The sequence below is a fragment of the Cetorhinus maximus genome, chromosome 16 (assembly GCF_964194155.1).
Source record: "Cetorhinus maximus chromosome 16, sCetMax3.hap1.1, whole genome shotgun sequence".
Taxonomy (NCBI): domain Eukaryota; kingdom Metazoa; phylum Chordata; class Chondrichthyes; order Lamniformes; family Cetorhinidae; genus Cetorhinus; species Cetorhinus maximus.
Window position 1 is genome coordinate 14352255 of NC_135894.1, and position 23786 is coordinate 14376040.

Here is a 23786-nt window from a genome sequence, read left to right on the forward strand (position 1 = left end):
ATTCCACAAGTAATTGTCCTCGGTACCATTGAGCGCATTCGATATTCCACATTTTAGAAATTATTTTTTGACAATGTTGGGATCAAGTTCATTCCAACGTCTACAACCCATTGACACTATGTTACTAGTGAGGATGCTCACATAATTCTGCCCTTAGTGAATGTTTTTTCACCTTCCAACATACAAATGTTCCACATTTTTCGGATGCTGTCCTTGAGAGGTTTGTTTATACACATATCCAAGGGTTGAACAACACTCTTAAGACCGCTGGGAACAACTGCCATGTCAGTGTTAGTCGATCTCTCGTCAATGACTATGCTGTCAACAAAGTGGGATTTAAAATGTCCCAGATGAGCAAGTTATTATCTTTGTGTAGTCCTCCTGGTCTCAAACTCTGCACTTCTTTTTGATCAATTTCTTGCAATCACTGTCATCCATCCAGCCTTTCATGTGAGCATGGACAACAATGCCTTTCGGAAATTTCTCCTTGGGGAGAGTTTTGTGCTTAAATATCACCATTGGCTTTTGTTTTGTGCCATCTACCATACAAGATGGAACTACTGTGAACCGCATCTTCTTGAGACAAGTTGTCCTTATAAGGACGTTTTTCACCAGCCTTGGGACCAATGTTGTTTGCTGGCATGTCGAAGTTTATTGGTGTTTCGTCCATATTTCCAATGCCATTGTATCTCCTGCCAACGCAAGGTGGCAGTCTGCGCATGCGCACTGATCTACACGTGCAAAATCTAAGGATGTCACTCCACTGCGCCCAGCCTGCCAGTATTACTCTGTGCACGTGCTGATGATGTCAGCACACTTCCCAGGGAGTGTGTCAGTATGCACAGGGCGCCCATGGGGAGTGTTGGGCAGTATTTACAAGGGGTCCGCATCTGCTCCTCCTCACCCCCATTCCCCTTCAAGAGACACAGCATAAAGAGAAAGAACAAAAAGACCTTCTGCAGACAAGACTAAGAAGCTGATAAATTGTAATAAGAGATGGAATCCCTGGGGAGTGTGTCTGCAGTATCATTGTTTCCCCGTGCAGTGGTTCGAGACTAAAGTAAACAGAGGCACAGTAGAATACATAACACATTCATATTGTTAAGTTTCGGCATTTTCTCCATGTAGTGCATTTAGAACTGTTAACGCCATTTATCAATGTTGGTACAATTCTGCTCCTAGTGCACATTGAAAGGCTGTGATGATTTGAGCAGCACCAACTTTAGACCTGGCCACTGCTTACTCCATTGCATGACACAACTGAGTAAAAAAGTCTAACTGTGCATGCAAAGCGTTGGCAGCAAACATAGCCTTCCAATGCAGGCCAATTGATGCACATTTTTCTATCATTGCTGGATGGTGGAATTTGATGATCATATCTTTGAGTTTAGGTGGCAGATGGTATGAAATTTTTGCTTTTTCACAGAGTACTAAATCATGCTTTTTCATGAATCTTGTACAGCACCTGACATTGACCTTGAATTCTGGAATACTAATTTTCTTCACTTCCTTGAGGGTGTAGAGTCAGATGACTCCACAGGTGATAATATGACTATTTTGCCGATGCTTATTAACCTATTCTACCGCTTTTTTTTCCAGGTGAGGCCATTTTCTTGGTCTTCCTCTGTTAGCATATTCTTAAGCATCTTTTTCAGTTTACCAGATACTTTTCTCCATTCTCTTAATTATTTTCTTGGAAACATTAAAGTCTTTGCTGCAGCGTAATTATTAGTCTTCATGGTGAATGCTACAGCCTTCATTTTAAATTGAGCTGCATACTTGTACTTCCTTGAAGGCCTCATGTTGGATCATATGTAACACATTAGTCTTGTCAATTGGCTGGGAGATTGCCGCCAGAATTGGCGGAGGGAAAATCTAAAGGTTCCTCCGTGTGCCATTAAATTAATGAATTGTAGTAATTACTGGTAAGTAATTTATAATCACAACATGGTTTGATCCCTGAAAAAGTAGAATTGACTTTTACATAAGGTATATGAAAAATTACTTTTTTAAGCCATAAATCATGGGATCAATGTTTATACGAGTATATGATAAATGGAAGCATGAGGATAATATAGAGGGATGCAGTTTATTTCAAATGATGGCAGGTCTCCTCCAAGTCACTCAGCATCCTGACTTGGAAATATATCGCCATTCCTTCACTGTCGCTGGGTAAAAATCCAGGAACTCACTCCCTAACAGCACTGTGGGTGCACCTACACCACATGGACTGCAGAAGTTCAAGAAGGCAGCTCACCACCACCTTCTCGAAGGCAACTAGGAATGGGCAATAAATACTAGCCCAGCCAGCGAAGCCCATATCCCGTGAATGAATTAAAAAAAGGTCAGGGTGCCATGGGTTTGCAAGATTTGACTCCTATCTCGCATTCTTTTTATTGGATGCAAGTTTCATGAGTTCAATGACAGGATACTTAAACTTTACTCTTTTACATGATCAAGATGCTTTTACTTGTCCATTTAAGCACAGCCACAGCTACTTGGCAGTATTCATTTAAATTCAACAATTGGACAAGTTAACTATATTACCACCACCTCCCTGCCTGCCCCACCACCGTGTAACTTATTGTAAAATAGGATAAAGGTTTGCAGTGTTAGAGACCGTTACATCATTTATGGGTCAGTTGAAGCTGTTAATTTTACTAATTTGCGATTTACTAATTAGTGAACATCATTATACAGTATGGCTTAGCTGATTTATATTTTCACAGACTCTTGGAACAGAAGTATTTTAACTATATGTAACTCCTGGGGTGGGAGGTGGGGTGAGTGGGGATTGATGTTCTGTAGCAAAATCATGTTGCATTGCCACTTTACATTAATGTCAGACATCGATAATTGCCCATCATTAATATAAATTGAAATGGCAATGCTTTTTCAAAAAAAGTATGAAATATTTAAGGAAAAATGGCATTTAGTCATAAATTAAAATTTTAGATGCTTATTGTACTACGTTTCAGAATTTTAGATTTCAGATGTTTTTTTGTCATGTTTACCATCTTGACACCCATTCTGCCCCCATCCCCAAAGAGGGGGAAAGCTGTCTCTTGTAATATGATATAAAATGCATCATTCTACTTGTATTTTGGTTTCCTTCTCTTCCTTTGCAGGGCTCCATATGGAAAGGCTGTTGACATGTGGTCTGTGGGCTGTATTCTTGGAGAACTAAGTGACGGACAACCACTTTTTCCAGGAGAGAGTGAAATAGATCAGCTTTACACAATCCAGAGAGTATTGGGACCACTGCCACCTGAGCAGATGAAGCTCTTTTACAGTAATCCTCGCTTTCACGGCTTGCGGGTACAGTGTTTAAATATGTTGAAGTCAAATTAAGAATCAATGTGCACCCAAAGTTCTCCTATAGAAAGATTGTCATAAATATATTTATTAAGATGATAAGCTAGATTGTTCTGATCAAATGCTTCAAATACGGTTTACAAACTACAAACTGGAGAGAGTTGGATTATAGTCATTGAGCTTGTTTCTTTACAGAAACATCATTGAAACTAAAATATATATTCAGATGAAATTGGCATTAAAAAATTAAGTTTGTCACAAACTCCTTTATGAGCTGTCGATCAATTTCTTAAAAAAATTAATTGATTATGATTTTTAAAAATAAGTCATAATTAATCAATTAAAGTTTTAATCTGTTAACCTTGGTCTTAATTGTGCCTTTAATTGATACAGTTGTTGTATCCATCTCATTCAAGTTTGTATTATTAATGATTCTATTAATATCATCATCCAGAAAATAATCCCACCCCAAAACCTGAATGGTTTATTGTGGTAAAGAACATCAATAAATTGTTATATCAGAAAGCTTAATTTAAAAAGCAAGTTTGTAGTATTTACATAGTTGCATGCAAAAAAATACATTGCAACCAAAGTACTAGCAGATTTTTATTACCAAAAAAAAACAAAATAAAGGGGCAGGACAACTGACTTGAGAGCCCAAGATAATTTTATGGTTCTTTTTCTATAATTCAGTGTCTACTAATGTGCACCACAAATATACAAAGGCCAAAGCAATAAAAATACAGCTTTCCCTTATTTAGCAGTCCTAATGTGTTCCTAAAAGACTCTGCTAAACAAATATCACTTTCCACTAAGAAAGCAAGTAATAAGGCTGAGCTACGTTCCTGACCTGTAATTTTTACATTAAAAACCTATTGATTGTCTTGAATCTAACTGGCCTAAAAATTGTCTTTCAGCTTACTATCCTTGCTAACTTACCACTCTTACTAACTTACTTCCCACTCAAGGCTTCCTGCCACCTGTTCAATGCCTCTCTTGCTCTCTCCCCCTCACCTCTTTCCTCTCCTGACCCCTTTGCCCCCTGCCATTCGCCATGCTTCTTGCCGCCTCATTCACTCCCTCCTGCTCTCTCCCACTCCCTGCCCCTCTCCCAAGCCACTTGAGACAACAAACAGGAAAAAGAAAGCATTGAAGGGGTCGGGAGAGGGAAACAGTGAGTGGAGATCAGCGAGGAGGTCAGGAGAGGGAAGTGGTGAGCAGGGGTTCAGGAGAGGGAAGTGGCGAATGGAGGGAAGAAGGGGTTGTGAGAGTGAAGCAGCGAGTGGGAGGGAACGAGCGGGTAGGGAGAGATGGTGAGTGGAGTTATAGAAACAAAGAAAATAGGAGCAGGAGTAGGCTGTTCGGCCCTTCGAGCATGCTGTGCCGTTCATTATAATCATGGCCGATCACCCAACTCAATAGCCTGCTCCCGCTTTCTTCCCATATCCTTTGATTCCTTTTGCCCCAAGAGCTATATCTAACTCGTTCTTGAAAACATGCAATGTTTTGACCTCAACTACTTTCTGTGGTAGTGAATTCCACAGGCTCACCACTCTCTAGGTGAGGAAATTTCTCCTCATCTCAGTCCTAAATGGTCTACCCCGTATCCTCAGGCTGTGTCCCCTGGTTCAGGACTCCCCCACCATCGGGAACATCCTTTCTGCATCTACCCTGTCTAGTCCTGTTAGAATTTTATAGGTTTCTATGAGATCCCCTCTCATTCTTCTGAACTCCAGCAAATATTATCCTAACCGACTCAATCTCTCCTCATATGTCAGTCCCGCCATCCTAGGAATCAGTCTGGTAAACCATCGCTGCATTCCCTCTATAGCAAGTACATCCTTCCTCAGATAAGGAGACCAAAACTGCACACAATATTCCAGGTGTGGTCTCACCAAAGCCCTGTATAATTGCAGCAAGGCATCCCTGCTCCTGTACTCGAATCCTCTGGCTATGAAGGCCAACATACCATTTGCCTTCTTTACCGCCTGCTGCACCTGCATGCTTACCTTCAGCAACTGGTGTTCGAGGACACCCAGGTCTCGTTGCATATTCCCCTCTCTCAATTTATAGCCATTCAGACAATAATCTGCCTTCCTGTTTTTGCTACCAAAGTGGATAACCTCTCATTTATCCACAATTTACTGCATCTGCCATGCATTTGCCCACTCACTCAGCTTGTCCAAATCACACTGAAGCATCTCTGCATCCTCCTCACAGCTCACTTCCCACCCAGCTTTGTGTCATCTGCAAATTTGGAGATATTACATTTAGTTCCCTCATTTAAATCATTAATATATATTGTGAATAGCTGGGGTCTCAGCACCGATCCCCACTTGTCACTGCCTGCCATTTGGAAAAAGACCCGTTTATTCCTACTCTGTTTCCTGCCTGCCAACCAGTTTTCTATCCATCTCAATACACTACCCCCAATCCCATGCACTTTAATTTTACATGCTAATCTCTTATGTGGGACTTTGTCGAAAGCTTTCTGAAAGACAAAATAAACCACATCCACTGGCTCCCCCTCATCAACTCTACTGGTTACATTCTCGAAAAGTTCCAGTAGATTTGTCAAGCATGATTTCCCTTTTGTAAATCCATGCTGACTCTGTCCGATTCTGCCACTGTTTTCCAAGTGCTCAGCTATTAAATCTTTTATAATGGACTCTAGAATTTTCCCCACTACCAACGTCAGGCTGACTGGTCTATAATTCTCTGTTTTCTCTCTACCTCCCTTTTTAAATAGTGGGGTTACATTAGCTACCCTCCAATCTGCAGGAACTGTTCCAGAGTCTGTAGAATCTCAGAAGATGACCACCAGTGCATCCACTATTTCTAGGGCCACTTCCTTAAGTACTCTGGGATGTAGATTATCAGGCCCTGGGGATTTATCGGCCTTCAATTCCATCAATTTCTCCATCACCATTTCCCTACTAACACTGACTTCTTTCAGTTCCTCCCTCTCTCTAAACCCTGTGTTCCCCAACATTTCTGGTATGTTATTTGTGTCCTCCTTTGTGAAGACAGAACCAAAGTATGTATTTAGTTAGTCAGCCATTTCTTTGCTCCCCATTATAAATTCCCCTGTTTCTGACATTTGTCTTCACCAATCTTTTTCTCTTCACATACCTATAGAAACTTTTAGTCAGTTTTTATGTTCCCCACAAGCTTACTCTCGTACTCTATTTTCCCCTTCTTAATCAATCCCTTGGTTCTCCTTTGCTGAATTCTAAAGTGCTCCCAATCCTCAGGCCTCTTCTTTTTTCTAGCCAATTTGTATGCTTCTTCTTGCATCTAATACTATCTCTAATTTCCCTTGTAAGCTATGGTTTGGCCACCTTTCCTATTTTTCTTTGCACCAGACAGGAATAAACAATTGTTTCAGTTCACCCATGTGCTCTTTGAATGTTTGCCATTGCCTATCCACCGTCATCCCTTTAAGTAACGTTTCCCAATCCATCATAGCCAACTCACGCCTCATACCCTCGTAGTTTCCTTTATTAAGATTCAGGACCCTAGTCTCAGAATCAACTACGTCACTCTCCATCTTGATGAAGAATTCTATTATACTATGGTTGCTCATCCCCAAGGGGCCTTGCACAACCAGACTGCCAATTATTCCTTTCTCATTACACAATACCCAGTCTAGGATGGCCTGTTCTCTTGTTGGTTCCTCAATGTATTGGTCCAGAAAACCATCCCGTAAATACTCCAGGAATTCCTCCTGTACGGTATTGTTACTAATTTGATTTGCCCAATCTAAATGCAGATTAAAGTCACCCATAATTACAGATGTTCCTTTATTGCATGCATCTCTAATTTCCTGTTTAATGCCATTCCCAACATCACCACTACAGTTTGGGGGTCTACATACAAGACCTACTAACGTTTTTTGCCCCTTAGCGTTTCTCAATTCTACTCATAGAGATTCCAAATCATCGAAGCTAATATCTTTCCTCACTATTGCGTAAATTTCCTCTTTAACCAGCAATGCAACTCCACCGCATTTTCCTTTTTTGTCTGTCCTTCCTAAATACTGAACACCCCTGGATGTTCAGTTACCATCCCTGGTCACCCTGCAACGATGGCCTGAATTTTCCCATCGGCAATTTGGGGACGGGGCCTGCTCGCCGATGGGAAAATGATGCGGGACGATGTCGGGAGGAACCCCCGATGTCATCCCGGTCCCTTTAAATTTTTAGGAAGACGGGTGGACAGCGAAATGAGCTGTCTGCCCGCCGACCTGTCAATGGCCAATTGAGGCCATTAACAGGCTAATTAAGATAATTAAAGACCTGCCTGTCCAACCTTAAGGCTGGCGGACAGGTCAGGAGCCCCAGCGGGCTTCTGATAATGCATGAAACCTCATTCACTGGCGGGATGAGGTTTCATGTCCACTTCTAAAAAATTTAATAATGTTTACGTCCTTTTTATTAACATGTCCCATCTCGTGTGAAACTACATGGGATGGATCATCCATTTGGCACTTCTGGCTGAAGATTGTAGCAAATACTTCAGCCTTATCTTTTACACTGATGTGCTGGGCCCCTCCATCATTGAGGATGGGATATTTGTGGAGCCTCCTCCTTCAGTGTGTTTAATTGCCTGCCACCATTCACGACTGGATGTGGCAGGACTGCAGAGCTCAAATTTGATCTGGTTGTGGAATCACTTATCTCTGTCTATCACTTGCTGCTTATGCTGTTTGGCATGCAAGTAGTCCTGTGTTGTAGCTTCACCAGGTTGACACCTCATTTTTAGGTATTGCTGTTTCTCACATGCCTTCCTGCACTGTTCATTGAACCAAGGTTGATCCCTTGGCTTTGTGGTGGTGGTAGAGTCAGGAATATGCTAGGCCATGAGGTTACAGATTGTCGTTGAGTACAGTTCTGCTGCTGCTGATGGCCCACAGCACCTTATGGTTGCCCAGTCTTAAATTAGATCTGTTCGAAATCTATCGCATTTAGTACAGTGGTAGTGCCACACAACACGATGGAGGGTATCCTCAATGTGAAGATGGGGACTTTGCCTTCACAAGGACTGTGCGTTGAGCTCCGCATTTAGAAAGAAGTGCATCAGTAAATTCTGTATTTAGAAAGAAGTGCATTTTTAAAAAAGTAGCAAGGCAACATTAAAAAAAAGAATTACTATTTGTCAGTTTGTTTTACAGTACTGCTGCTTTACTCTGTGCTGCGTTTGAAACGGAGTGTAAACCTAGAATTCAGTGTTAAGTTTGTTAAACATTACCTGCTCCAGATGAGAGATATCCTAGGTTGCTGAGGAATTATATGGAATTGGCCACAGTCATTCAGTCTTCCTTGGATATAGGAGTGGTGCTGGGGAACTGGAGGCTTACAACTGTTGCACCTCATTCAAAAAAAGGGGAGAGGAATAAACCAGATAGCTACAAGTCAGTAGCCGAATATCAGTGGTGAAGAAACTTCAAGACCATAATCTATAACCAAATTAATTGTCATTTTGCTTTCATTTATCAATTAATTCTTCCAATGTAGATTTGTTCAAGGCAAATTGTGTCTGTCAAATCTGATTGAGTTCTCCATTGAGATGACAAAAAGGGTTAATGAAGGTAGTCAAGTTGATGTTGGTTCCATGGACTTTCAAAAGGCATTTGATAAAGTGTCACATAATAGACTTAATAACAAAATTGAAGCCCATGTGATTAAAAGACAGTGGCAGTGTGGAAATGAAGTTGGCTATAAGATAGTAAGTCAAGAGTCGTCGGCACATGGCAGATAATGTAGAGGAGTTTGAAGCAATACTTTTTGGAAGGAGGGATGTGGAGAGTCAATATACGCTAATCTTTGAAAATGGCAGGATAAGTTGATGAGGCTGTTTAAAAAGCACACGGGATCCTGGGTTCAATAAGCAGAGACAGAGTACAAAAGCAAGGAAGTTACATTAAACCTTTATAAATCACTGGTTATCTCTGGGCTTGAATATTGTGATCAATTCAAAGAATCACACTTTAGAAATAATGTCAAGGTAGTGGAAAAGCTGCAGAGGACATTTATTAGAATGGTATCAGAGATGAGGGACTTAAATTATATGGAGTGGCTAGAGAAGCTGCGATGTTCTCCTGAGAGAAAAGATGGTTAAGGGGATCTTTAATGACCGTGTTCGAAATTGAGATATTTTAATAGCGTAAAAGTGTGATGAGAAAAAAACGTTTACACAGTGAGTTGATATGATCTGGAATGCACTTCATGAAAGGCCAAAAGAAATAGATTCAGGAGTAATTTTAAAAGTGGATATGTACTTGAAAAGGAACAATTTGCAGGGCTATGGGGAAAGAGCAGGGAATTGGGATTAAGTGGGCTGGCAGCAGCCTCCATCTACCTTCGCCTCACTCTTCCAAACACTGGTGTCACTGTTAACTTGGGAGAGTATTGCATGATGAGAGTTTTTTCCAGCTGGCATACTAATTATGTATTTTGATACCCTAATAAATACTGTGATATGTTGTTAGAACACTTGTATCTTCATCAGAATAACTTGCCTGATGTGGTTGATCAAGTTGTTTCTATAAAGTGATTCTGAGCATGAACTGGAATGCAAAAGCTGGATCACATAACACATCTTAAAGCAAAATAATTATGTCTCCCAAAAAAACACAGCAGTTTGCCAGTTTTATTATTATGAGTTTATGTTTACTCTCAGCATAAATTCTGCATTAATGTGCATTAAAAAATTAATCTTCAAAAAATAAAGTTAACTGATTAATGACAACCCTATTGGCTGTTAGATGATATGCTTTCAACAGTTGTATAATACATTTAAGGGTATTTTCTAATTTTTAACAAAAAAATTAAATGCATATATATTCTGCTTATAGTTCCCTGCAGTAAACCACCCTCAGACTCTGGAGAGAAGATACCTAGGCGTTATTAGTGGAGTTATGCTAGACCTTATGAAGGTATGAAACTTTGATGTGGCATTAATTAAATATTTTGGAGTGGATATGGTTTTAGCTAATCCTGTAGCAGAATGATTCCAAGGAATGTCTTTTCCAGTTTTTTTTCCATATTCTGTTTGCTTCTTTATTAATGGATATTGACTAAGATCATCTGCCCCTAAGGTCTCTTCTAAGTGGTGTGTATGTTTGAATTAAAACTAAACATAAAATGATACTATGGGGTATATACCATGGACAAAAACAAGCTACCCCTGTAGATTGCAGTGTGTGAATAAATTTGTATGATCAATTTTGTCTTTTTTCTTTTTGAAGAACTTGCTGAAACTGAATCCATCTGAAAGATACCTCACAGAACAGTGCTTAAATCACAGTGTATTCCAGACTCAGAGACTGTTGGACAGGTCAAGTGGTACTTCTCCAACACGATTAGCTAAAAGAAAACCTCATCATGTAGAAAACAGGTAAAAATATATATGACTGTAGAAATTCTATTGTGCCTCTGTTTAGCTACCTGTTACTAGTGCATTCTGGACCATGTCAAACGTGATCAGGCCTCACTCTCTTCTGTCAAAATTGGCCGCTACACTAGAATTACTGCCTACTATATCCTGAAACCCCTCTTCCCTGCCTACTCCACCCATGCCTCCAACAAGTGTGAGGAGTTCATGGATTTCTTTGTCACAATATTGAGACCATCCATTCAGCTTGTTCTGCTGTTTATTACTCATTCCCCTTGCAGAACAAGGCTCTCCCCTGCCCTGGCCCTGAACCATGAACTTCTTTATGACTTTTCTCCCCTAATGACCCCTCCAAGCTCAACTTGTCCAGAAACCCCACCTCCTGCTTTTTAACCCCATTCCCACCAAAAATGTTCACACCCTAACTTCGCTCTTTAGCCAGCTGATGTTGAAGTTAAGAACATAAGAAATAGGAGCAGGAGCAGACCATATGCCCCATTCAGTATGATCACAGCTGACCTTCTGCCACAACTCCATTTTCCCACCCACTCTCCATATCCCTTGATTCCTCGAGTGAGCAAAAATCTGTCTACCTCTGCCTACGTAAATTCAACGATAGAGTATCTACAACACTCTGGGATAGAGAATTGCGAAGGATTTACAATCCCTTGAAGTGAAGAAATTTCTCCTTATCTCCGTCCTAAATGATTGTTCCCTTATCCTGTGACTGCTTCTCTACCCCCATTCTCAGTTCCCCAGCCAGGGGAAACAACCCTCGGTTTCTACCCTGTCAAGCCCCTTAATAATCTTCTATGTTCCATTGAGATCACCTCTCATTCTTCTGAACTCCAAAGAGTATGTGCCCGATTTACTCAACCTCTCACCATCCTAGGAAAATCCTCTCATCCCAGGAACCAATCTAGTGAACCTTTGCTGTACTGCCTCCAATGCAAGTATATCCTTCCTTAGGTATGGAGATCAAAGCTACACACAGTATTCCAGGTGTGGTTTCACCAAAACCCTGTACAATTGTAGCAAAACTGCCCTATTCTTGTATTCTAATCCCCTTGCAATAAAAGCTAACATGCGATTTACCTTCCTAATTTCTTGCTGTACCTGCATGCTAATTTTGTGTTCATTGTACGAATACACCCAAGTTACTCTGAACATCAAATTTATAAGTTTCATGTCTTTTAAAAGATATTCTGCTTTTCTATTCTTACCATAAAAGTGAATAACTTCACATCCTTCCCGCATTATATTCTATCTGCCACCTTGTTGCCCACTCATTTTAACCTGTCAAATTCCATTGCACTCTCTTTTTGACCACCCCTGAGTTTACATTCCCACCAAGCTTTATGTTATCAGCAACCTTAGATACATTACTCTTGGTCTCTTGATCTAAGTCATTAATATAGATTGTAAATAGCCGATGCCCCAACACTGATCCTTGCGACACTCCTCTAGCCTGTCAACTTGATAATGCCCCATTTATCCCTTCTCTTTGTTTCTTTGATTGTTGAATCTAATCTGAATATCTGACCATACTCGAACAGCCTGTGCTTGTAAAACCTAAAACAAAATGTCTGTTGTTAGATGTGATTCTGCGATTGGACAACATTGCTGAACAATCCTGCGTGCACTAATAGCTATACTAACATATAACATAATTTGAGATAATCAGTCAAGCTCGTGACATGGCTCATTTATGCTTGCAAGAAGTGACATACTTTCATATGCAGGGACCTGTTCTCTGCAAACAAAAGGAATATACTCCAGCCTTGCATCTTTTTTGAATTACCCGAGAGCTTGGGGAGCCTATAGTTCCTTATTGCTTTCTCTGTGACAATGCCTCGGCCAATCAGAGTATACTTGCCAACCAATTAGCACACTTTTCTCCTGTAATATAAATTGTGATCATTTGAAATTTGCCATTCTTGCATTTGGCCTGATGAATGCAAGACAAAATGCTTTAGCAACATGTCTATCTTTTCTGCAATAATCTAGATTAAAAAATTCAACCTTACTGTGCTGAAGAAGTATAAGTAGTTATATTACACATTTTTTTTGTTTCTGTGCCATAAATTATAGGATAAATTTTAGCAGCATAAGCTTCACAAGCAATCTGTCATCATATATACAGTCATGTTTTTAAATTCCTGTGTAGAAAATTAATCTTACTTGGCAATATACTGAATAATGGCATGGGTAAATTTATTTTCAAAATCCTATTTTATTTTATTTAAAAGAAAGATATTTCTGTAAGCCTTTAACTACTTTTTATGAAAATATTTCCCTCCTCGTGTTTAATAGAGTGTATATTGAACATCTTAACACAAGCACAATACTGTGGATGCTGGAAATCTGAATACAGAAAATGTGGAAACACTCAGCGGGTCAGGTAGCATCTGTCAAGAGAGAAACAGAGTTAATGGTCTGGATTTTGCAGTCGGTGTGAAGAAAGAACATTAGCCACTCTTTATACATACAGTTGCCCGTAGAGGTGTTGCAGCCTTCGCACAACAACTTGCTGCTGTGTGATCTCTGATCCAGCACAGTGCCTTCTACAAAGGATCTGTGGTGTATATGAGGCTGGCTGTTCAGCCAATCAGATTGAAGAATTCTCTCTGAGACTTGCAGAATCTAAACCAGGAAGTGTAAATTGGAATATTTAATTCATTGTAAAAGCTTGGCCAGGAAGCTAATAAAGTGAGGGAAGAAAAGACTGGATGGAAGTGAGAGAGACAGACAAAAATGTTATTTTAAACTTTAAATGATTTTCAAACCTCTAGCAATAATTAAATTCTGAAGGAATGGGACTCCATGCATGCCACATTACATTTTCAGTGACAAAGGGGTTGCTTGGCAGTAATTAAGACGTACCACACCATTGAAAATTCACTTACATCTAAATGCAACTCCCTGATCTTTTTCTTGTTTGATTATTGAATATGTACAGCAACTTCATGCCCTTACATGGATTTCAAAGCTGAGCTTTTTGTCAAGGTACCAGTGTAGCACAGCTTGTGGAGGAGCAGGGCGTTCCAGATTTTTGCATTTAATTATGTAAATTGTCTAGAAATTGGGAGCTGGAAGTTTTAGCTCTGCAATTTGTGCAAAACAGAATAGATGGTCAAGTACTGAGATTATGACTACTACAAAAATAAATTCTTCAAAAATAAAATATATTGCTTTTGTTGTTTTGCAGAAATCATGGCAGCAAAAGTACATCTCTGTCAACTCGATCAGATAGCCGAGATCAGCAGAATCTCAGTGTCAATTTTAAGCGAGGAGATGACAATATTCAGCATGATGGCTCTTCTATTGAAAGTTCAATTCCACTGAGCCCAAATCTCATTCCCATGCCAGACTACCAACAGACGAAACAGAATCTCTCTGCTGGCAAGGATTTAACCAACATTAATTTACCACTTCTCCCCAGCCCGCGACTAATCTCCAAGGAAGCACATTCTAAAACTAAAACTGATTTCCAGGCTGATCAAAAGGTTGCAGAAGGTCCAGGTGCGAAATACTTAAAACCTAATACAAAGTCTCAGCAGAATCGACACTCATTTGTAGAAATGCCACAAAATAAAACTGGAACTCTGCCGATTGAAAAACCTAATCGTCACAGTTACATAGAACCGATACAAGGCTCTGTATCTCAGCAGTCAAAGAACCCAGCAATCTTAACACCATCCAAAACGTACAGGACATTGAGTGATTCAAGGTCAGTTGGAAACCTTAGTGACATGAAAATACATGGGGAGGATCAGACATCCAGATATTTCCCTTCAAGCTGCTTGGAACTCAATGCTTCAAACAATACCGTGCCAACTGGACCCAATGAAAACAGGCCAGTGCAAAATCTGCCTGCTGCAGCTGCCTCCATAAGTAAAGGCCTGGAAACTCGTAAACCAGCCACAAGACACTCAACAAATGAAGAAGAGCTAAAAGTTCCTGCTAGCCTTGAAGGGGGTCATTCACATTCAATATCTGCTCCACATGAGTCTTTTCCTTATGACTTAAATTATCCCAGTCCTTATGCCTCCAAACCACGATCGCAGAGACACTCTATGTATATCCCAAGGAAACAAGTATCTGAAATTAGCTCTGGAGGTGTGGGGCAGGGAATGCCTACTAGGACAAATAGTTTGCAGATGTTATCTCCTCAAATGCAACATGCTCGGACGTCTCTTACTAGAGGTTCTGTGGGCTCCTCTCGTGAGGACTGTACAGATACCCCTGGGGTCAGTGTTAATTTTGCTAGGCAACTTTTGAATTGGAATAGCAATTATTTTATCTTTTTTAATTGTAAATAGTTGAATTGAAATAGAAATTGTTTTTGATCTTTTTTAATTTTAAATAGAAAAACTGACAAATTCAGATTAACAAATATTTTTATTTGAATTCAGCATACTGAAAAGCTAGATTTTAGCACTTGATAATGAAATACTTAGCAGTATTGCCAAGTTCTTTTGGTAGCGTAAAGAGTTTTATTTTACGTGCCAATTGAATTGATCACATTGCTGCTATTCTTGGACTTGATCACCTATTTACAAAATTTGTGCCTGATTTAGTAGAATAATCCTTAGCTAATGGAATTAATATGCTATGGAAATATTTAAATTGCTAAATAATAATTGTGGAAAGGTACACGGAGAACAATATATTCTCCAGACTTATGGAGATTGCTTGACGAGAAGTCTCCCTTCATGACAGTGCAAAAACAAATTCTTGGCACCAAGGTGAGTGAAACTTTGGAGCACCGATGTGCAGTGCCATGAGGCAGGAAAATGCAGCTTTGATCTTCCACTTGCTCAATCCCTGGCCTGAGCTGAGGTGTGCTGAGTGGGGAAATCCTAAGCATAATGTAGGGTGACTCACTGTTGAAGAGAAAATTAAAGTGGATAGTCCAACTTGGATGACTTATGCAACATTTTGGCATTTGGCCAAGGGAAGCAGGAGCGGAGTTGTGAGACTTGACGTTTTGGCATCAAATCTAGACAGACTTCAGAAATGGGGTGTTAGTCCAAAAATAATCAATAAAGATAAAATTAATTAATTTTTAGAGAGAATTGTGATCATTAAACTAATTTTTAAATAATAAAATGCCTATCTTAGAAATTGTCCAAACTGAGCAGTACAGTCTTTTTGTGGAACATGCGTTTTAGTACATTCCAGGTACACCACCAGCTGCTGTTTTATCTTAAATGACCAATAGGAAGGTTTGTGGGGGCAGCCTTAGGGGATGATAACCATTATTTTTTTAATTATATTTCTGTAAAATATACTGCAGTTGCAATAAGAAAAGTCCAAACTTTATTTCTATAGTTATGATAGCATGGAGGTGATTTATCTCAGTTAAGCATGCATGTAAGCCAAAGAGTTGACCTTCTTTTCAATGCACTTTAACATTTTGAAACAATTCTCAATGTTGCCACTTGAATCTTTTAATGAAATGGTCTTCTGAGAAAAAAATGTCAGTACGTATATTGCATATATGTACATATGTTTAGGCATTTAGTAATCCTCTGAAATGGCAGATCACAATGAATAACATATATAACCTGTGAATATTAACCCTTAACAGTTTATTAAATTTCCACTCTCAAAATCAAAAAAGTAATTTATTCACTTTGCTTCAAGCATTTTAAATCAATGATTGTTTTCTCTGGAAGTGGATGCTGTAATGTCCATCATGCACAAGGCCAGTAGCAGTTTCTTTTACTTGGTGTTTTGGGCATTCTGCTTTTTCCCAGATGAGGTCAACTTCTTAGGAGGTCCTTTTCTATAGTGCTTTTCCAGGCTATTGACTTTTGCTTCCCATTTCCTTTTGGGCTGATAATTTTAATTCTTTCTAACTATATTCTGAAGTCTTGAATCCTGAGCAAGTTACCTAGCGAGTTGTTTGTATTTTTGTTTCTGAAGTTGTTTACTGCTAGGTGCCTTGTTATTTCTCCATCTGCCTTGCTTATCTTTTATCTTGAGTGTCCTGCACAGACATTTGTTGAAACCCTCAACTTTCTTCTCTGTAGCCTTTGTCACTGGCCAAGTTTAGCAGCACAGAACAAGGTGGATGTGTCATTGTTCTTTTATTTTGAGAAATGCAGTATTTCTGCAGATGTTATGCGGTCTTTAAAAGCACTAATAGCTAGAGTTGGCAAAGCAGGTAACTTTTCCAATATTAGTGTTGTTTCATATTGCACTTTGAAGAAAGGGGGAAGTAAACTATGTTTTGTAGTATCTTCTCTGAACTTGTGAACTTTGGTATCCTCTATTTCAACTACATATCATCCCTGATTCCAACCACATATTATCCTTGTTCTTTGAGAGTATTTAGTCTGATTCTAATCTTGTCTCTTCCTTTGCATTGTTTCTTCTGTGTTTTGCCTATTGTGCTGTAATCACCTCCAGAGTTTAGATCATGTCCTCTATCTCAGCCTGCATCCTCCTCTTGCTTGTTAGCACTATTTGGTCAACTGCTAGGCCAAATAATAAAGGTAACAAGGCACATTTCTGCTGAATACAGGTTTGTTTTCAAACTGATGTGTTAGGTTTTCCACTTTGTTGTAATGTTCCATTCCATCACAAGTTCCTTGATGTTACATTTCTGGAATGAAATTTGCCACAATATAAACCTATCTAGGTTATCATGTGTCTTCCCAAAGTTATCAAATTATTAGAACTTGTTTATTCATACTTTGCATTACCAAGTTAGAGTACAAAGATTTGATCTATACATGATTTTCCATTTCCAAACTCACCTGATTATACACTCTCTTCTCTGCAGCCTTGTTCATAGCATTGTTTGGTCCCCGTCTTGAAATTGATAGAAAGTCACCCATTTAAGTTGTTGTCTGGATCTCCTCATTCTTTGCTTTTTCCTTCTCTTTGGTATTCTCTTCCTGTATCTGTACTAAATTTGATAAATGTATTGTCTCTTTTCCCATGCCTTCGATATTCTTCATTATTTTTGGGTTTTTTTTCCAGCAGCTGGTACCTTGTAGTTTTAACTTCTTCATGGCTTCTTTGACTTGACCCTTCTGTTGTTATTTGCTTTGGAATCTTCGTTTTTTTTATGGTTTGTTCAGAACCTCTTGAATTCTCAGCCTACTGTTTCATTTTTCGGAGTGATTCCTGCTGCTGATCCAGAATTTTTACTTTCTTCAGTAAAAGCCAATCTTTTCTAGGAATCTTTATCTGCCTGAAGATTTTTTTAAAAATCTAGTGCGTGTATATGTAGGGCGGAATCGTCCAGTCCCGTTGGCAGAAGGCGTAAAAGCGAATGGGGGGGACAATATCACGAGAGAGCCAAAAATCAGTTTCACACTGTTGTAAAACCAGTTTGCGATCGTCCACTCCACCCGTCAAAGGCGGGCCACATTTCCTGCCACCGCATGTTGGAAACCTAATTTCAATACGTCTCATTATAAGCCCTCCTCGCCAGAACCATCCCCCCATGCTGGATCATCAGGGCATGTTGGCATGATTGTACGCAGGCGTGTTTCACAACTGTAAATAAGCAAGCTGAACTTCGAGGGGAACTTGGAGGTGAGTGCACCCAACCTTGTACAGTGCTTGTGAGCACTGCCCATAGGACATCAAGGAAGAGGTGCAGTGCATTCACGGGGGGGGCAAAGGCAAGTTGCTTTTTACCCGGTCGGCTTTCAGTGTAGTGCCAGGGCAAGGGCTCCAGTGCAGGTCAGGCCGGGGGCTGGGGGGCTAGGCAGCACAGACTGAAGGAAGTACACCAGCACATGACAGGGGGTGGGGGTGGGGGACAAGGCAGCAAAGACTGAAGGAAGCACACACACACGAGGAGGGGATGAGGGAAGTGGCCACGCACTAGGAAAAGCTTGTCAAAAGTGAGCATTCTTCCACGGCTGAAACTGTTCAACTGCAGCTCCATCGACATGCTTGGAGTTGGGCCTCTGAAGTATTTCTGCCTATTCAAGCAACACAAAAGCATGAAAATGCCGCCAAATGTTCCAGAACTTTTCACCCCTCAGGCGCAGACTGCAAATTAATGTGCATTTTAGGGGGCAGCAGAATAATTGGCCGATTGAGCAAGTTGTATAATCCCCTTGCGAAAGGTGGCCATGGTGCAGTCACTGGTGGAGGCACTCACAGCCTCTTGCAATGCCTTTATTAAGGTTTGGACCAGTATCCATCATGGTTCAAGCTAACAGCGTAGCCTTGCAGTGTGGGTTAGGAGAATGTCTGCGCCTGAGCTAAGAGCACAGCGTGCAGTCCAGTGGCTGAAGCTGCCGCCAATCAGTCAAGTGGAGTGAGACAGAGGAGGGTGGGGTTTTGGAGAGCTATGCAGTGCACTAAGCTCTGGCCATTCAAGTGGTGACCAGCCCTCTCCTGCATGCATGAAGGGACCTTCAGACTTGACCAAGAGAGGTTCTTAGGACACATATGGTAACCCACGCATCTCTCTTTGATCCTGCAGGAGGAGAACATCAGGATCGTGAAGCCTGGTGATTTAGTGGTATGCCTCATGGCTTACAGGGAGCAGTGAAGAATGAGGTGGATGCACTTGGCTCGGCAAAGGGAGGAAGATATCCCTCAAGGTGAAGGGGCGGCAGGGCTTGCTACACCTGTAGCTTAAGATCCACAGAGAGCCGTTGCTCGTAGGCACCTCACTGGACCCAGGGTCTACCGATGGCGCTTACCATTCCTGCAGATGACTGAGAACCAGTATCGCCGAAAACTGCGCATGTCTAGGGAACTGGTCGGTCACACATGCCACCTGCTGCAGGATTTGGTGCCATGAGGACATGAAGGGAATCCACTGCCAGTGGCCATGAAAGTGACCACAGCGCTCAATTTTTGCACCTGTGGCTCCTTCCAGGGCTCCAGAGGTGACCTGTGCAGGATCTCACAAGCCTCCACACACATGTGTATCCAGGAGGTCACAGATGCAATCTTCATGAAAGCACAGAACTTTGTGCACTTCACCTGGGATCAGGAAAGCCAGGAAGCAAAAGTGCTGGGATTTGCACAGATCTCTGGTTTTTCCTGAGATGCAGGGTGCCATCAACTCAGGTGGCGCTTAGGTCTCTGTGGCAACAAGCAACCAACTACATCAACTTCAAGGGCTTCCACTTACTGAATGTTCAGCTGGTGTGTGACCACCACAACCTCATCCTACAGGTCTGCGTGTGATTTCTAAGGAGCATCCATGACTCCTACATCCTTAGCAGTTCTCAGATCCCTGACATCTTCCAGAGCCCACAGAGATTGCAGGGTTGGCTCCTCTGGGGGCAAGGGCTACTCACAAAGGGCATGGCTGATGACGCCCGTACGGCGGCCTCAGACTGCAGCAGAGTGGTGGTATAACGAGGCTGATGCCGTGACTGGGACTTCGGTGGAGAAAATGAGCATTTGAAAATGAGGCTCCAGTGCCTCAACAGATCTGGTGGAGCACTGCAATACAGTCCACTGAGGGTGCTTGCTGCGCGCTACACAACCTAGTGCTGCAATGGGGGGAGGACCTGGTTGAGGAGGAGATGGAAGAGCAACACATCTCCTCTGATGAGGAGGACGTCGAAGTGGATGATGGTAATGAGGTCCTTGAAGGCAAGGATGCCAATGACGAGGCCATATCGCACAGGCCAAATGAGGCAGGTGCACTCGGGAGGCTCTCGTAGTCACAAGATTTGTGGAGGACAAGATGCAGTTAAGACAGTCCTGACATCCTCATCTTGCATCTGTGAACGTTTGACTGCTGTGTGGCTGATGGCAGCGCACATACCCTCAGTGCTCAGGCTCATGTCATGGAGGCGTAGCGGAGGCCCTAATAATCTCTAGATTCCAGGAGGATGATGACAAAATGTAGTGAGGACACTCCATAGATCTTCACATTGCCTTTTTGAATGTCTGATCCCTGTCTGGCTGAGGGAAGTTCGCTCGCATGCTGTGATCAGGGTCATATCATGGAGCCGCAGCCGTGAAACTTTAAATGCACCTGATCCTTTGTCAGCCTCCAGGACCTGTCCCCTTCAGGAGCACACCATCACCGGTCTCAAATGCTGAAGAGATGGGGGTCCAGCCCCACCTCAAAGGTGCTGAGAGCACTCAGAGAGAATGATGGAACACTGTGACGCCTTCCCAAAACATTTTGGCAGCAAAGACCTGCACCATCGAGGTGCAGGCATCAGTAATGTTTCCAGGGAGTGTGAAGCTGGACCATCTGTTGAGGGAAGGGGCCCTGGAATGAGACATCTGCCTTTATCTTGTGCAGGAACCAATGTTTCACATCTGAGTGAGATGAACACTGCTCATCATAATACAGAGCTATAGGCAAGGAGAAAGTCTTGGGAGCTTGTTTACAATGGTAAACATTATGTACAGGTTATTAACACCCATGCCGACTATGCAACTATATCTTCTTAACCTTCCTAGCCCTGCCATGACATTTTGCTGCTCCCCTGACATCCACAGTGGAGGTGGAGGCAGCCTGCTGACTGCTTTGCCCGGTTTGTGATGACCTTTGCGGGCATCCTCTGGAGGGCCGAGACCTGGTGGGCCTCAGTCTGCTTTCTGGGTCCTGCTCTGTGGCAATGGCACCCTCATCGGCCTGTGGAGCTGGAGCTGCTGGGGTCACAGGGGATTCGGATGGGCCAGACATCCCGGAGTCACCTGGGTGGATGGTCCCGGGGTGTGTACCTGCAGTTCCGCCTGCCTTTGAGTGTCCCAGGGCCCCTGGCTGACACTTTGAGGAGAAGGGGAAGCTGAAGAGACATTGAGCTGCCCTGCACCCTCTTGTGTTAACACTGTTGGAGGCCAACTATGGAGTCAGCGATGGAGTTCAGCCTGCGCAATAGTGCAGGAATGATGTCCTGGACCAAGGCCTCGATGGCGGCCGACGTCCTGCCAGTGTTGACCTCAGTGCATTTCTGGCGCTATCATCTCAGACTGAAGGTGGATGGACTCCTCCATCATGTCTTGCAATCTGAGTAGTACAGCAGACATCTCTTCCTGGTGTTCCCGAGCTTGCCTTTGCAGCTCCAGCAACTGAAATATGACCAAGTCCAGAGGCTGCTCACTTGACTCTGACTGAGCAGATTTCTGACCTCCAGCAGTTCTCCAAGTGCTGGAAACCTGGGAAGTCCCTGTCTCCAACTGCTGTGGATCAGACTGTGCGATGTGTTCACCAGATTATGCACTGAGGCTACTCTAGAATTAGGTCCCACCAAGGTGTGTCTCTCTGCGCTGGTGGAGGGTGTGGGTGAGCGCAGTGACAGATCTTCAGATTCTTCTTCTGAGGTGTCTTCGGGGCTTGAGTCAAAGACCTGGCTCATGGACCCCCTCGGCTGCTTCTCAGATGTGCCTGCGAAAGCAAGGAGAGATAATTAGTGCATGGCAGGAGATTGCGGAACAGGGGAACTCACTCACAGCGTGGTTGCCTGATGGATGTTGCACTGCTGTTTCTTCACTTGGTAGAGCACTGCCGAGCTCACCGTCAGCACAGGAACTGTTCAGATCGTCATGGGTCAGCTGGATGACCCTACTCTCAAAGTCTGTGAGGACATTTATGTTGGACACTCCTCCACCAGTCTGCAACTTGTCCCTTTTGTTGTGTTTAAGCTTATCTTGCGTGAATACAGATGGAGAGAGTCTGAGCAGCACGCCCTCCAGGACAGATGAAAAGGATCACAAACAAAAACAGAAAATGCTGGAAAAACTCAGCAAATCTAACAGCATCTGTAGAGAAAAAAACAGAGTTAACGTTTCAAGTCCATATGGCTCTTTTTAGCTCTGAAGAGTCATATGGACTCAAAACGTTAACTCTGTTTTTCTCTCCACAGATGCTGTTAGACCTGCTGAGTTTTTCCAGCATTTTCTGTTTTTGTTTCAGATTTCCAGCATCCGCAGAAATTTGCTTTCAACAGATGGTAAGGATGCCTGGCATGTGTGGTTGGCGAGTGGTGCCATGGATGGGATGAGGACACGATCCACAGGGCAGATGAAGGTGTATGTGTGAGAGAGTGAATGATGATGTTCCTCAAACTGGCAGTGAGTGAAATCCTTGTGTGATGGATTTGTGAGTGTGTGAATTGAGAGTGATGAGATGAGTGACTTACCTTGGTGAAACGGAGGAGATCATTCATCCTCTTTCGGCACTGGGTGACTGTCCTCTTTTACAAGGGTTGGCGCTGACCACTGCTGCCACTGCCTTCCACACTGGATTGGTGACCTTGCTTGCTGGTCTTCGCCCAGAGCTGGTGTAGAAGACCTCACGGCGGGCCTTCACTGCATCCTGTAGGTGTTCGAGGGAGGCGTTGCTAAATTTGGGGGTAGCATGTTTCCTCCTTTTGGCAGCCAAGACTTTGCAGCTGCTTTCAATCCCTTAGAGAGTGCCAGCTCTGTGCAGGGGCGCCCTTTAAATATGGCGCCTAGATTACCGAAGGCCTGAGGTGATAACAGGGTGGGCGAATCAGAGAAGCCGCGCCACCAGCGATCCAGAGTGCTTCCTGTGACTGCATTATTGATGAGATGGCTGGGAATGGGACGATACGCTGTGTAAACCTACCATTGTAGCCGGTGGGTAAAACGACTTTTTTCAAGCCCACTACCGCACTTCGTGCAAATCTGGGAAGATTCCGCCCGTGGTTTCAGAGTCTGTATTCTCTTAGCCCACTCCATCGGTTGCCTCTTTGGCTTTGCTTTGTATCTAATGTTTCTTGTAATTTCTTGAATTTTCCTTGTCTCCTTTATCCTTATTTCTGTTTTCTTAAATTTTATTTCATTTCTTCCTGATCATGATAGCTTTCAGTTTTATTTTTGTAACCTTCATTCTACAGCTTTGATGTCTGTCAGTGATTGATCAGTCTTCTTGCACTGTTTTACAACCAGTAGTTTCCTTTTCTGCTTTAATTATCTGTATAACCAAGTTTTTCTTGTTTTCAGCATTTTGAATTTCATCCACTCTTCAAAAACGATGTAGTTCTAGATCCATTTACCTTTCTCCAGCAAATTATTCCTTGTTCTATTGTTTCTGTTTGTACATATTAGGTTTTACTTTGAGTAACTGATTCCTTGTTATCAGTTGCTATAACTGCACC

The 23786-nt window shown here is 42.1% G+C and overlaps 1 protein-coding gene across 5 annotated transcripts in view; it reads left to right on the forward strand.

Annotated features, from left to right (window-relative positions):
• LOC144691365 (cyclin-dependent kinase-like 5) overlaps positions 1-23786 on the forward strand; it is a 185586-nt gene that overhangs the window by 128530 nt on the left and 33270 nt on the right. For all 5 annotated transcript variants that reach the window (XM_078559389.1, XM_078559391.1, XM_078559390.1 and 2 more), the window contains 4 exons: positions 3129-3318; positions 10172-10252; positions 10565-10713; positions 13919-14960. In XM_078559389.1, the coding sequence (XP_078415515.1) occupies positions 3129-3318; positions 10172-10252; positions 10565-10713; positions 13919-14960 (1462 nt within the window). The remainder of the gene's footprint in view (positions 1-3128; positions 3319-10171; positions 10253-10564; positions 10714-13918; positions 14961-23786) is intronic.